The sequence below is a fragment of the Zootoca vivipara genome, chromosome Z2 (genome assembly GCF_965207765.1).
Source record: "Zootoca vivipara chromosome Z2, rZooViv2.hap1.1, whole genome shotgun sequence".
Taxonomy (NCBI): Eukaryota; Metazoa; Chordata; class Lepidosauria; order Squamata; family Lacertidae; genus Zootoca; species Zootoca vivipara.
Window position 1 is genome coordinate 4086468 of NC_142585.1, and position 16348 is coordinate 4102815.

Consider the following 16348-nt stretch of genomic DNA (forward strand, 5'->3'; position numbering starts at 1 on the left):
GATCCCACAATGGTCCAAAATCTTAGTTCCCAAGAGCCAGCAGTAAATCACACAGAGTAAGAGCAATTAACTCTTTATTTGCAGAAACATGGTCAGCTCAGGAGTGTCAGACCTAATGAGCACAGCAATTCTTCTCAGTAGATCTTGCCCCAGTTGTGGAGACTGAAGGTTCCCGCCTTCCCACAGCTGCCTCAGTCTCCTCCTCTTCTGGATCCTTCTCAAGTAATCTGAGACTATTTTAGCTTGCCTGTTTTTGTTCCTGCCGCTTCATACCTCTTCTGGTCCTGGTAGACTGGAAGGCAAGGGAACTTATCACAGCAGGAAGGGGAGACACCGATGCTTCTTCATCAGCCTGACTCCTTCCCTGCTTTGGCTTCTGTCTCTGATTCTGACTGCTCTCTGCCACAGACTCTCCCTGCTCACTATACCCTGTGACCTCTTCAGCTTCCAACACCTCCTCCTCCCAGGCTTCTCCCTCTTTTCCCCCTGACTGCTCATTGTCATCCCAAAACCACTCTTCTGGCTCTGAGCCTTCTTCCCTTGGGGGCTCCCCAGCTGGGGCCTCCCACCATTCCTCTGTGCCCAGCTGGTCTGTGAAAAAGCAGCACAAAAACTAAGAAGACCAGAAGCTGCCTTATGCCGAGTCAAAACATTGATTAACCTCGTTCAGTACTGTGTACACTAACTGGCAGTAGTGGCTCTCCAGGGTTTCAGCCAGGGAACATTCCCAGCACTACAAGAAGATGTCACCAGGGACTGAACACCGGACCTTCTTCATGAAACAGCATGTGCTCCACCACTGAGTGACAACCCTTCCCCCAAAGCAGTAAGAAATAGCATAAAGCCTGCTTGAATCAGCGAGTCTTTCAGCTGTCAAAATGAGGCAAGGGAAAGGGCATGGAGGCGAATGGGCAGCCTTAGCACCACCACCAAAAAGGCTGTGTAGACAGAGATGTAGTGCAGCGTCCCCAATGATCACCTTATGGCACGGGGTAACTCCATATAGAGGGGCATTCTTAACATATCCTGATTGCTTTATCTAGCCCTTGTTATATCAAAACAAAGGTCTACTTACAGATCAGCAAGGTTGCACTTTCTGAGCCAAATTTATTTTTCACTGCATTTATATCCCACCTTTTTCTCCAAGAAGCTCAAGGTGGCATACAAGAGGGTTCTCCCCTTCCTCGTTTAATCACCACAACCAACCCTGTGAGGTAGGCTAGGCTGAGGTGCAGTGACTGTTCCAAGGTGGGGGATTTGAACCCTAGTCTCTCTGGTAAGAGTCCAACACTCTAAACACTACCCCATACTAGCTCTCATTTAATCACACACACCAGGGTGCCTGCATTTGCCAACCCCAATAATATAACAGGAGTGTAGGACAGACAGGCTGTATGGAGTCAGCAAAGGATTATTTTTGGGGGGGGGTGTATAGCTCCTCAAACTATCATTCACCCACCCCAACACCTCCTGTGTCAAAATCTTTTATTTTCTTCCATTTTTACCCTCCCGCCTTTCTCTCACCATGGAGCCCAAGACAGGTGGCAGACACTTCCCAGACTGCCTCCCTCCTTATTGCCAGCAAACACAGCAAGTCTTACCACTATTCCAAACTGAAGCTGTCAATGAATAATGAAAGTTATCCTGCCCTTTTAAGGGTATTTTTTTAAAGCTTCTCAACACTCCCCCCCATTAAGCATAAACAAAGCAGCAAACTGTGACCTCAATCATTAAGATAAGAGCAGAAGGTTTATTTCAAGCAAAGGGTTACCTTAGGAGTCTGCCAAGGCAGAGAGAGAGAGAGAGTCTGAATTACCGTAATATTTATACTCTTCCTGGAGTGCATATTTCTCCTTTAATTTAGTCTGCATGACTGAAAAGAATTTAATAAAAAATGTTCCAAGAGTTGTGCTGAAATTCTTGGAATATTTTTCCATAAGCCCTTGGACAATGATCAAGCGTGGAGATTGGAAAGGCTCGATAATGGGTCTGCAGCTAAAACAATAGTTCAAATGGCAATGAAAATTGGACCAAGCATTGCTGAAAGAGCTTCCCATATGCATCTGTCTGGCCACTCAGCACCAGACTCTGGACTCGATGGTCTTTGGTCTGATCTGTAAGGAAATAAAGATGTGCCTGGTGGATCAGTCCCGTGGTCCACCTGGTCCAGCGACCTTGATCACGTTGGCCAACCAGATGCCGCAGTGGAGAGGCCCCAACAGCACCTGAGCACAACAGCAGCTCTCTCTCTGCTTGACAGTTAAGTCCAGTCGCACGTGTGGCCAGCATGACTAAGCCGCTTCTGGCGAACCAGAGCAGTGCACCTTGACGGGCTTTTGAACTGCTAGGTGGGCAGGAGCTGGGACCGAGCAAAGGGAGCTCACCTTGCTTTAAACTGCACTTCTGAAGAAGACAAGTCGAGTTCCTGATAGTGCAAAGCTATCCAATTTGAACAGCATAGTCTTGCAACCTCCTTTTACATGATAATTGAGGGGGTGGATTCATTAAAAAAGTAAAAGTCAATTAGGCTACAAGCAAGTGGATTCTGCCAGAGGAACAAGACTGAAGATGTGTCCTCACCTGAGTTTGGATGCTTAGTGGTGCTATGCATTTTATTTTTTATCCATAAAAATTTGTAACCTGCTTTTTCCCTTCTACCAAAGGAGGAGCCCTAATCAGTTTACAAATCAAAAGCAAACACAAAGAGCAACAACAACCCATTGATTAAAATACATTTTAATCACACACAGGGGACCCAGGTGGCGCTGTGGTTAAACCACTGAGCCTAGGGCTTGCTGATCAGAAGGTCGGCGGTTCGAATGCCTGTGACGGGGTGAGCTCCCGTTGCTCGGTCCCAGCTCCTGCCAACCTAGCAGTTCGAAAGCACGTCAAAATGCAAGTAGATAAATAGGAACCGCTACAGCGGGAAGGTAAACGGCATTTCCATGTGCTGCTCTGGTTCACTAGAAGTGGCTTTGTCATGCTGGCCACATGACCTGGAAGCTATACGCCGGCTCCCTTGGCCAATAATGCGAGATGAGCATGCAACCCCAGAGTCGGTCACGACTGGACCTAAAGGTCAGGGGTCCCTTTAATTTTACCTAATCACACAGGGGAAAAAACTGTTTTAATTTATTGCTAGTGTTAGCTTTTGTTTTGAAGAGTTGTTCTTACTGATAATATTATTGTTCATTTCTTTTTGTAAATTGCTCTGAGGTTGTTTTACAATCAAGCAGTGTATAAAATAAAATAAAATGGTTGGTTGACATCTATCTGTTTGCGTGGGATCAATTTCAATCTGTTACCTCCGAGGATGTGGACAGGCTGCTTGGACGAGTGAAACCAACCACCTGTCTCCTTGACCCTTGCCCATCCTGGCTAGTAAAAGTGAGCCGGGAAGGGCTGGGTGATGGGCTTCACGGGTTGGTGAATGCTTCTCTCTGTGAGGGAGCCTTCCCCGATACGCTGAAAGAGGCGGTTATTAAACCGGTTCTTTAAAAAAAATCATATTTAGATGCGGCCAATATGGCCAACTATCGCCCAGTCTCAAATCTTCCCTTCTTGGGCAAGGTGATTGAGCGAGTGGTTGCTGAACAACTCCAGGCACGCCTGGATGAAGCGGACCATTTCGATCCCTTCCAGTTGGGATTCAGGTCTCATCATGGGACTGAAACTGCCTTGGTCACACTGGTTGATGATCTCTGGCGGGCTAGGGACAAAGGTAAGAGCTGTTTCCTAGTTCTGCTGGATCTCTCAGTGGCTTTTGACACCATCGACCATAACATCCTTCTGGACCGTCTAGAGTGGTTGGGAGCTGGGGGCACTGTCATACAGTGGTTCTGCTCCTTCCTCCTGGGCCGTGTTCAGAAAGTGGTGGTGGGGGATGAGTGTTCAGACCCCTGGGCCCTCCCTTGTGTGGTGTCTCAGCGTTCCGTCCTCTCCCCCATGCTTTTTAACATCTATCTGAAACCGCTGGGAGAGAACATTAGAGGGTTTGGGCTGGGTGTTCATCAGTATGTGGATGATACCCAGCTCTACCTCTCTTTCAAATCAGAACCAGTGAAGGTAGTGAAGGTCCTGTGTGAGTGCCTGGAGGCGGTTGGAGGATGGATGGCAGCTAACAGATTGAGGTTGAATCCTGACAAGACAGAAGTACTGTTCATGGGGGACAGGAGGCAGGCAGGTGTGGAGGATTCCCTGGTTCTGAATGGGGTAACTGTGCCCTTGAAGGACCAGGTGCACAGCCTGGAGGTCATTTTGGACTCACAGCTGTCTATGGGGGCACAGGTCAATTCTGTGTCCAGGGCAGCTGTCTATCAGCTCCATCTGGTACGCAGGCTGAGACCCTACCTGCCTGCGGACTGTCTTGCCAGAGTGGTGCATGCTCTAGTTATCTCCTGCTTGGACTACTGGAATGTGCTCTATGTGGGGCTACCTTTGAAGGTGACCCGGAAACTACAACTAATCCAGAATGCGGCAGCTAGACTGGTGACTGGTAGCGGCCGCCTGGACCACATAACACCGTTCTTGAAAGATCTACATTGGCTCCCAGTACGTTTCCGAGCTGGTATCTGCAATATACAAAATACTACTCAAAAGCCACACGAACCCCCTAGATGCAATCAAAAAACAATGGGAGGATGACATAGGATATGAAATAAACCCCAACCAATGGACCAGAATGTGGTCTAAACCCCCCTTCAAATCCATATCAATGAAAAGAAAAGAACTATCCCTGAAACTAGTCCACAGGTGGTACCTAACTCCAAGAAAACTAGCTCTAATACGCCCAGGAACCTCATCAAAATGCTGGAGAGGATGCACCTCCACAGGCACATACCTTCACATGTGGTGGGAGTGTCCTAAAATCCAATCACTCTGGACAACAACCATACAATAAATTTGTAATATAACCAAGCAAGTCCTAGAAATCACCCCAGAATTGGTTTTACTAAACATATTTCAAGACAACAAAGCCCACTCAGACCACAAAGAACTCATAACCCACCTACTGTCAGCTACCAGGAACATCGTAACTAGACACTGGAAAGACCTGTCAGGAGTAAACATGGACCAATGGTACCAAGCAGTATGGGAAACAGCCCTACTAGAAAAACTTACCAGTAAGCTGAAACTAGCACGGGGACAAACAGAAGAAGACACATTCACCCCAGTATGGTTCCCCTTCATCACTTACACAGCCCAACAAGACAATGACAAAAACCTACCATCAGCATACAAATCAATATGGCTGACCTAATCAAAACACCCGCCCACCCCACTCACACAAGAAACCAAAGACCACCACAGCCAACCACAAATGAACTATCACATCCTACGCCAACTCCCGACCTCTCTCACCAACAAAGGAACAAAAGCAAACAACAGAAAACATGCACAAACAACGCTGACACTGAACCCCTACACGTATTAAGGAAAATAGAAACATCGGCACCCCACCCCACCCACCTCCCCACCCACCTTTTCCCACCACCCTCTTCCCAATGTCTCAACAAGCAAGATCGATGTATAAAAATGATACATGGAAAAAATATGAGATATTGTACTACCTTTGTAAACCACGAAAACCCTTAATAAATAAAATAAAATAAACGAATACTACAATTCCCCAGTGGCGAACGGTGCTCCTTGGCTGCCTGGGGCAGCACCCCCTGGGGCGGGGCATCATGACGCACGATGCATGTGCCAGGACGAGCCCAGTCTTGGCACTGCTGCTCTGCTTGGCTGGCGCACTCGGTGCAGTTTTGGCCTCAGCTGCCTGCACACAGAGTTGGGATGAATGTAGACATCAGTTAAATCTTAAGGCTTAAAAACTTCAAAACAAGGGCATTCCTTTCTCTGTGAGCAGCACGAGGATACCGGTTGTCGTGCCCTGAAAGCTTTCTGCAGCACCTCACCGTCACGATGCAGGAACAATGCCGGGTTTCCTCCGCTGTTTCGATCACAAAGTTTTAGCCAAGTGCTGAGAGAATGTGAATCATCCCAGGGGCACCACCTTCACCTCTCTCTTCCTGCTGCACCTCAAACGCAGCGAGGAAAACACACAGCCGGATCGGTGCCAGAGAGCGCCAGCCCCTCAATCGGCAGGAGAGCGACACAGGGCCGCCGCGACCCTCTTGCTCAAGGGGGAAGCCAAACTGCGTCCCACCCCTTCCACGTCACAGCAAAGCCCCCACAAAGCCCTCGGAGACCCCCCTCCCCGCACCAAGCAGCATCTGCCCTCCGGAGCCGGTGGGGATGGCGAAGGAGGCTTTGAAAGCGAAGGAGAGTCTGCTGGTGGGCGGGAGGAGAACAACGTGCGGCTCCCTCGGCTTCTGGGTCAAAAGGGGGCAGCTTCTGGGGCGTGCCCTAGAGTGCAATACAGTGGAACCTCGGTTTATTAACACCTCGGTTTATGAATTTTCGGTTTACGAACGCCGCGGACCCATCTGGAACGGATTAATTCACTTTCCATTACTTTCAATGGGAAAGTTCGCTTCAGTTTATGAACACTTCAGTTTATGAACAGACTTCCGGAACCAATTACACCCATGCTTCGGGTTAAGTACGCTTCAGGTTGAGTACTCCGCAGACCCGTCTGGAACAGATTAATCCACTTTCCATTACTTTCAATGGGAAAGTTCGCTTCAGTTTTTGAACGCTTCAGTTTATGAACAGACCTCCAAAACCATTTGTGTTCATAGTACCACTGTACTACATAAACACAAGGGAGCGAGGGCCACTGGCCTGTGCGACTGAGCCCACGTCCTCTCTTTCTCTCCCCCCGCACCGCCACTTTCACCGCCACCGCCCTGTGCTCGCCAGGCCGCTCTGGAGACGGGCACTCGTGGTGAAAAAGGCTGCCTCCAGTCAATAGGGAAAGTGGAGCTCCTGATTGGCTGGTGTCGTCTTTCGGCTCCACCTGCCGCCGCTGCTGCAGACGCATCCCGAACAACAAGCCGTGAGGGCACCACAGTGGGAGAGCAGTGGGGCGCCTGGCCTTTGCAGCCCTCCCTCCCTCTCTCCCTCCACGACAACGACTGAGGGAGCGAGAAGAGCCGTCGCGCATGAGGAGATGAATAAGCGGGCAGTGGTGGCGAGGGCAGCAGCAGCGAGGGCGGCGAAGGCGAGGGGTGGGCCGGGGGCCGGGGGCGCTGCCCCCGCCAGACTGGAGCTAGGGGCAGCCCGCCCCCTACGCCCCTCCCTGGCTACACGCCTGCAATTCCCAAAAGGCTGAGAATCAGAGGGTGCAATACTTTAAAATCAAGGAAGGAATAGCCATGCTATTAACAAACTTCCCTCTGGTTTTCTGAAGAAGTAGCCAATAAGCTCATGACAGCTTATGCTCCATTAATAAAATTAATTGGTCTTGAAGGTGCTGCTGGACCAGGATACACTTGCAGCTTATCAGCTTCGCAGCACTTGCGCAAAGTTCTTGCCAGGTTTTGGGTTCCCATGCTGTTTGCTTCCCTTATCCCTCAAGAACATTGGAGACTGAAAAAGCCATTCCACCCCCCTCACCCCCCTTCCTTAAGTGAAAAGCTGATTCTGCAAACTAAGTTATAATTTGGTTCATGTGCATTCCAAAGATCTGTCAAGATATGGTAGGCCTGAAATATTTCCAACCATCGACTGCACCGTAACCTCTGGAAGAGAAACCATTTCCCTTCTAAAAGGGAGCTAACAGGACCACTGTTTCCCTAGCTAACAGGACCACTGGTCAGGGATGATGGGAATTGTAGTCCAAAACATCTGGAGGGCCGAAGTTTGGGGGTGCCTGCATTTGACTATAACTTCCTCCCTCCCTCTCTGCTCCCCCCTTTACCACCTCCAGCTTCAAGCTCAGGAACTGAATAAAGACTCACTCTTTGATTACCCTCTGATGTTTTAATTGCTTTCTTCAAGGCTGATAATTAGGGAATGGGGTCCACATTTGAAACAAATGCTTTGCCTTTTGCAGGGAAGTAGCCTCTGGAACTTAATTGTCTAATACTATAGAGAGTATGGACATTTCTTTGGCAGAGACCTTAAGCATAACTGTTTGGAAGTTACACCGAAAGAGCGCTTTGTTCCAGGGCTGATCCAAATGCCAAAATTTTCTTCTCTTCCAACCTCTGTTTTGCACCCACCCACCACTGTTTTTACCTTCCTACTATGAATTTATCAGCAAATATGACTTGAGGAAGGAGTCCTCAAGGTAGTGCTGGCCTTTCTACAAATATGTTAACATCATGTGGAAGAAATAAGAAGGAAATCTATTGGGAAGACACCTTAAAAGGAATGTGACTTAAAAATCCTAAGGCTTACATCACTACCTTCCTCAACAGCAACAGATGGTGCTGTTGCATTACACATTCCTATTAGGAGCAACACAACCAGCTCTACACCATCACGTCTGTGGTCTCTTACTCCATACATTCATATAGCTCAACAAGGTCTCCCCTGACTCAAAATCTCTTAAGTACCGAACAGTTCCTCAAGGAACAGCATTTAGCCTCAGCAACTGACCTGGAAAAATACACTCTTCAGGTCTAGATTCAGGTACAGCCACAGCCAACCCTGGCCTCAGCTATGCACAGTTCTGGCTTCCAGTATGGGATAATTTCTAAACAGGGAACAATGTCTCTCCGTGGGTTTGTGAATGCAGATTTACCAAGTCGGGCAACTGGGTCATTCTGAACATTCAGTGTTCATCAATGATTCAGCCATAAGCATCTAATAGAGAGTACCGTACATGAGCTTACCTGATTAATGTGTTTCAGCTTATCAATGATCTGGCTAATGACAGGCTCAGGTCCCTTCACCTTGACTTCATGGTTGCTGAGCTGGGCCTTCCCTCCGTTCCTCACTGTCTTGGGGGTGTACCTGCAAGGGCATGACAAGCATGAGCAACACAAATGGTGTGCAAGAAACAAGACATAAGAAGATGCTGAGTTTGAGGGTCCCAGAAGGAGGCACAAAGTGTAGAATGCCACCCCCCCCCAAGAGTCTAAGGCAGATTGTCCAAAGATTTCTTGAAGAGGCAGAAATTGAGCAGGGAAGTTGGGGTTTTGGGAGAACCTTTGTTTTCTGAGTTACCCAAGTTCCCTTTGCCGTTTCCAAGTCTTGATAACAATTCCCTTGGTTCCATCTTGTGGAACAACAGCCACAGTGCATGGCACCCGGTGCAGGTGTCTTATGCTTTGAGTAATCTGTAAGTGCTCTGTTCCTGTTGCTTTTGCAGCAGCCAAGGCAGGCAAGAAAAGGTCAGCTCGGAACACACCTATTTTTAGCAAATACCCTCATTAAATTAAAACAATAACAGCAAAAGTATGTGGGGGGGGGAGTGAGCAGAGCAACATGCAAAACAGAATGACCAAGAGGATGGAGTAATTGCCCTCAAGGAAAAGTTACAGCACCTGGGACTTTATAGTTTAGAGAAAAAGCGAGGAAGAGGTGACATGATAAGACCTTTGTGACATTATGCATGGCATGGAGAAAGTGGAGAGAGAAAAGTTTCTCTCTCTCATAGAACCCAATGGCATTCAATGCATGTTGTAGGTTCAAGGCAGTTAAAAAGAAAGGCCTGAGACTTCCAGTGAAGGTGCGCTAGTGAGCGGGTCGGGAAGAAGAAGCTCCGACTACTACGGAGCCAAAACTGCAGTTAATTAACTTATCGGGGGGTGTTTGGCGCCTGAAACCCCCCCCCCACGTATAAAGGCAAGGGTACGGAACCCTTGCTGAGATAATAAAAGCGGCGAAAAGCGGCAGAACTCGGCAGCGGCACACCAAAGGTGGAAGCTGCGGAGAGGAGCCGACGCGACAGCGGCTGCGGCGGTAAAGGCAGCAAGCGCTACAAAGTAACTGCAGACGCGGCGCCCCAAAGACTCGCCTAGAAAGCACCAGATCTCTTTGGCTAAGAGAAGAAAGAATATACCGACCTGTGAGTGTACAGAGAAATTTTAAAGAGACATACAACCATAACGCGGGCGGGGGGAAGAGTCGGAGGAACTTTTTACACATCGCTACGGACTTGCGATCGATAGCCCCGTGAAAATCTAGAAAGAAATATGGAAAATCAAGCCATAGACTAAATTACAAGGGGTAGGGGGTGAAAAAGAAGGAAAGGAAAGAAGTAACCCCTAAATAAGCGAAGTAAGAACTTTGTTTCAAAATGGAGACTTGGATGAGTGCCAGGACTTGCTAAAAGGTTTCTTCCTGGCCGAGAAGGCAAGGAGGGGAAGGACGGGGAGGAGGAGGGAGCGAAGAGAGAGGCGACGTGACTGCAAGCACATCTAAGAGGATTACAAAATCAGATAACGCGGGAGGGAGCGCTGCAATCTAACACCCTGACCAGCGGTTTGAAACAGAAAGGAACTGATTAGTGCAAAACTTTCCCTTTTTGATCTTTGAGCTGGCTGGACTAGAAAAAATGAGCAGCTAAAGGTGGGGAAGGGAGCTCCCAAGAAAGAGGAAAAAAGGGACTCGTCAAAACATAGAAGGCTAATATACTTTGACAGCAAATTTGACAGAAGGCTGAAATACAGCAGAGCATGCCTTTAAAGAAATATAAGGAACAACAAGGGATCACAACAACAACAACAATGGCTGGAAATCAAAGAAGACAATCAATGTCAAACCCAAGTGACAATGATGCTCTAGCTGATACAGTGGCACCTCGACATACGAATGACTCGACATACAAATTTTTCGAGTTACGAAGGGAAAAAATGGGGGCGGGCTTACGAATTTATTCGACTTACGATCAAATGTGTGCCAGCCCCGCTTGGGATCGGGCCCGCCGGCTCCGCTGCCACCGCCGCTGCGAGGCCGGCCTCCTGCTACCGATCTTCGTGTGACAGGCGGGGGTGGGGGGAAAGCAGAGGAAGGAAGGAGCCTCCGCTTCCCCCCCCCACCCCCGCCTCTCACACAGCACAGAGCCGAAGATCGGCTGGCGCTGCTTGCTGGGCTTGCTAAGCCCGGTAAGGAGCGCCCGCCGATCTTCGTATGACAGGCGGGGTGGGGGGGAAAGCGGAGGCTCCTTCCTTCCTCCGCTTTCCCCCCACCCCCGCCTGTCACACGAAGATCGGTAGCAGGAGGCCGGCCTCGCAGCGGCGGTGGCAGCGGAGCCGGCGGGCCCGATCCCAAGCGGGGCTGGCACACATCCGATCGTAAGTCGAATAAATTCGTAAGCCCGCCCCCATTTTTTCCCTGCTTTGGGGATTCCTCCTGCAACAGCTTTGACCTGGGGTCAGCAACCTTTTTCAGCTGTGGGCCGGTCCACCGTCCCTTAGACCAAGTGGTGGGCCAGACTATATTTCCCTATGCCCCACAAATAAACCAGAGATGCATTTTAAATAAAAGCACACATTCTACTCATGTAAAAACACCAGACAGGCCCCACAAATAACCAAGAGGTGCATTTTCAATAAAAAGACATATTCTACTCATGTAAAAACACGCTGATTCCCGGACCGTGGGCCGGATTGAGAAGGCGATTGGGCCGCATCCGGCCCACGGGCCTTAGGTTGCCTACCCCTGGCTTTGACCAATATTTAAACATGACGTTGTAATGCTTTCCTCTGCCACTAGGTGCTGCTGGAGGATTGCAGCAGTTTTGGCTTCTGCAATAGGCAGAGGATGCAGAAAAACAGCATTAAGCACATAGCAAAAGTCAACTACGGAAAAAGTACGTAGCTAAGTTTCCCTGTTGCAGCAGAACCCACACAACGTCCCAGAGCACCCCGAAGACCAACACATTTGTTATGGCACACACAGCCTGCTCATAAAGCTGCTGCCTTATCCCAGATGTTGCTATTTGTGCATCCAGACCAGAATGATCTGCTTTTGGGCAGAGGCCGCCCTCCCGGTTATGGGAAGAGGCTCCTTCCCTTCCCCAACACCCAGATCTATCTCAGTGCAGATGCTGCCAGGGAATGAGCCTGCATGTGGAATGCGCTATCTGCCCCAGGGGTGGGCGGAAGATATACAACCTTCTAAGATGATCCAATAATTTGGTAACTATTCAATAATACTGATTAGGGGTGCATTGAGACAATCCAATACAGATCTCCATGTGTTGCCTTTGAGCTGGACCTACTGCTTCCTGTGTGTGTGTGTGCATAGGCAAATGATTTGGCTCGCTCCAATGTCTTCTTTTGCAGTGACTTCAGTTGGGTTTTCCTTGAATTTCCAGGGTTCGTAATGGAACTTGCACACCATTCTCTGGAAACTGAAGCCACTTCTCTTTACAGTGTCCCAAAATCATTAGTTGTGCTCCTCGGTGTTCTTCCCATGCCCCTAGAATCATAGAATCATAGAGTTGGAAGAGACCACAAGGGCCATCCAGTCCAACCCCCTGCCAAGCAGGAAACACCATCAAAGCATTCTTGACAGGTGGCTGTCAAGCCTCTGCTTAAAGACCTCCAAAGAAGGAGACTCCACCACACTCCTTGGTAGCAAATTCCACTGCCGAACAGCTCTTACTGTCAGGAAGTTCTTCCTAATGTTGAGGTGGAATCTTCTTTCTTGTAGTTTGAATCCATTGCTCCGTGTCCGCTTCTCTGGAGCAGCAGAAAACAATCTTTCTCCCTCCTCCATATGACATCCTTTCATATATTTGAACATGGCTATCATATCACCCCTTGACCTTCTCTTCTCCAGGCTAAACATACCCAGCTCCCTAAGCCGTTCCTCATAAGGCATCGCTTCCAGGCCTTTGACCATTTTGGTTGCCCTCTTCTGGACACCTTCCAGCTTGTCAGTATCCTTCTTGAACTGAGGTGCCCAGAACTGGACACAGTACTCCAGGTGAGGTCTGACCAGAGCAGAATACAGTGGTACTATTACTTCCCTAGATCTAGATGCTATACTCCTATTGATGCAGCCCAGAATTGCATTGGCTTTTTTAGCTGCTGCATCACACTGCTGACTCATGTCAAGTCTGTGGTCTACCAGGACTCCTAGGTCCTTTTCACATGTACTGCTCTCAAGCCAGGTGTCTCCCATCCTGTATTTGTGCCTTTCATTTTTTTTGCCCAAGTGTAGTACCTTACATTTCTCCTTGTTAAAATTCATCTTGTTTTCTTTGGCCCAGTTGTCTAATCTGTTAAGGTCATTTTGAAGTGTGATCCTGTCCTCTGGGGTATTAGCCACCCCTCCCAATTTGGTGTCGTCTGCAAACTTGCTCAGGATGCCCTCAAGCCCATCATCCAAGTCATTGACGAGGAACATTTCTAATGTTACAGAGCAATCTATTAAGTTGGATCAAGTGTTAACACTTTTGTCATTGGACATTAATATCAATTCAGTTCTGCAGCACAGGGAGCTGGTCAGCTTCCAATGGTCTGCTGCTCACTTGGTGATAGTGCAACAATGGAACTCTAAAGAAATTACTATTCAATGCTTAGAATGCCTTATGTGACAAGGAAATAAACGATAAATTGCAAGAACTCAGGCCAAAAGAATATGGATTTCAAAAAAAAAAATCTTCACAAGGTTTTATTGATGTGATGCGGAGTTTAAATGGGAATCAATCCCAATGTTGAAGGCAAATAAAGATAAATTCCAGTAAAAATCAGGACAAGGCCCTGTTTCGACTATTCTTCGTCAGCAAAGATTCACAGGTCAAAGTGTACCAAGTATGTTTGCCTTGCTAGCTCAAATTGTTTGCAGCACTTATGTGACAAGGAAGACTTGTAAGAGGCTCCTCAGAATAAGACGCTTTTGCTGGAGCCTGGCTTCTTTTTCTTTCACGCATCAATGCAAGCGAGAACAATCTGCCTCCACCTGCTACCCAACCTTTGACGTGGACAGGATATGTTAAAAGTTAGTAAATCTCAGGATTTTGCATGTGATAGTTACAGTGTGGGCTGGACCTTAAAGGCACAGAAAATAAGACTTGTAACTGGACCAGTGCTTTCTTGTTTACCTGGTTGTACTCATGATGAAACAATTTTTTTTCTTGTTGAAAGAACGAAAAATTACAGAATTACAAACCTGGTAGATGAAGGGAACGCTGTGGATGTAGCCTATCTTGATTTCAGCAAGGCCTTTGACAAGGTGCCCCATGATATTCTTGTAAAGAAGCTGGTGAAACAGGGAGAAATGTAAAGTACTACACTGGGGGGGAGGAAAGGCACAAATACAGGATGGGAGACGGCCCTGGTCAACAGTGTGATGCAGCAGCTAAAAAAAGCCAATGCAATTCTGGGCTGCATCAATAGGAGTATAGCATCTAGATCAAGGGAAGTAATAGTACAACTGTATTCTGCTCTGGTCAGACCTCACCTGGAGTACTGTGTACAGTTCTGGGCACCACAGTTCAAGAAGGATACTTACAAGCTGGAATGTGTCCAGAAGAGGGCAACCAAAATGGTCAAAGGCCTGGAAACAATGCCTTATGAGGAACGGCTTAGGGAGCTGGGTATGTTTAGCCTGGAAAAGAGAAGGTTAAGGGGTGATATGATAGCCATGTGCAAATATATCAAAGGGTGACATATAGAGGAGGGAGAACGGTTGTTTTCTGCTGCTCCAGAGAAGCGGACACGGAGCAATGGATTCAAACTACAAGAAAGAAGATTCCACCTCAACATTAGGAAGAACTTCCTGACAGTAAGAGCTGTTCGACAGTGGCATTTGCTGCCAAGGAGTGTGGTGGAGTCTCCTCCTTTGGAGGTATTTAAGCGGAGGCTTGACAGCCATATGTCAGGAATGCTTTGATGGTGTTTCCTGCTTGGCAGGGGGTTGGACTGGATGGCCCTTGTCGTCTCTTCCAACTCTAGGATTCTATGATTCTATGCACACAGTCCAGAGCTTCTTACAGGAAGGGGGTGGGGATAAAAATATAATATGTACATATTGAAAATAAATGGGAATCTTACGAAGATGACAGGCATTGGCTTTCTCACCTCCTTCTAGTGGACAAAGTTTCTTCATGTTGCACAGGAGCAACCCGTGTCATCTTCTCCTCAACAAAAAGGTCCTCAGGATACCAAGCAGACCGGGAATGCCTCTTCTGAGAAGGGCTGCATAGCTTGCCAATCTGAAAAAAATAATAAAACCGAAGAACCATGAACCTCTCTCCCTCCCTGATATAGTTGCTGAAAAGTTGATTCATTGTTCAAGGAAACAGAATAGAGAAAAACCCATAGACCAGCGGTTCCCAAGAGGTGGTCCGCAGACCCCCAGGGGTCTGCATGCTATGCCAGAGGGGTCCGCAAGTTGCTATTAGAATAAAAATATATTAAATATATTTTGTATGATAACAGATTTTTTGTTTTGGCCACTTCCTGCATGAGCAGAGTCTAGCGCAAAACTAGAATTAGATAGAGGCAGTAGTTCTGCTGTATGTCGTTAGGTGGCGCTTTACAAACACTACTGTTTTGCAAAGAGGCAGCGCGCACATTCTACTTTTTTTAAAAATATATATATTTTTATTAATTTTCCAATTAAAACCAATTATATCACATTCAATATTTCAAATTATACACATATATATATCAATCAAACCGAATGTTATGCCAAATCATCTAAAGAATTTTTTATTTGGGTTCCCATGCTTCAAGAAATTGGGAATTCCTCGCAACTGTCCACTGCCGTCTTTTTTCTAAAGTTCAAATCGTCCTCCAAGTTCATAATAATCCAGATCTTCCCCTTACAGTCACATAGATGTTTTCCACTTTCATCCGATTGTTTCCCAGCTGCTGAGATAAATATCAAACAAAGTTTCACAGATGTTCTTTCTCCTGTGTGAGTTATTCAGTCCAGCCTCCCCATAAATCTTCTTAATGGAGCTCCCTGTTGCGTCGAAGCAGCACGAAGCAGCGCCATCTTAAAAAGCTCAAATCACTTTCGTTTCCTCTCATAGCCATGAAGATTTACGATCATTATAGAATTTACAGCTTTTCCAGGCAGGAGACCCAAACATCAAACCATAAACTCTTGGTAAATTAATGGATCTCCTTGCCCTATAGCTGAACTTAGCTTCAGGTCGCTGCTCCAATTTAAAGTGCGTCACAGCTCATAAATCCTCCGAACGCGTCCAGAACTCCTTCCGTCCGACTGGGGGGGGGGCTTTTCTCATCGGCAACTCCACATCTTTAAAAAATATGCTCAGTAACAACAGTTATAAAGTTCAACTCACACAGTCTTTTGCTTCTCTTTCACTCCAAACAAGCCAGGACATCGCGTCCGGGAAGGTACGAGGCAACAATATGAAGAAAAAAAATAAAAACTCACTTCCCTTATCGCTCCGTCCCCATCAATCCTTCTTCCAGATGCTGTACAATCTTTGACTCCTCTCCCTCAGCAGCATAAATTTCTCAGCAGTAAACAGCGCTTCTTCCCCTCCTTCTGAAGTATGTCCATA

General features: G+C 47.4%; 1 protein-coding gene across 1 annotated transcript in view; it reads right to left on the minus strand.

The window, feature by feature from the left end:
* The window catches only part of GPC3 (glypican 3), a 196185-nt gene that overhangs the window by 56423 nt on the left and 123414 nt on the right, over window positions 1-16348 (minus strand). Inside the window, exons 4-5 of the mRNA XM_088665404.1 lie at window positions 14889-15022; window positions 8745-9072 (exon numbers count right to left, since the gene is read on the minus strand). Coding sequence (XP_088521530.1) covers window positions 8745-9072; window positions 14889-15022 — 462 coding nt within the window. The remainder of the gene's footprint in view (window positions 1-8744; window positions 9073-14888; window positions 15023-16348) is intronic.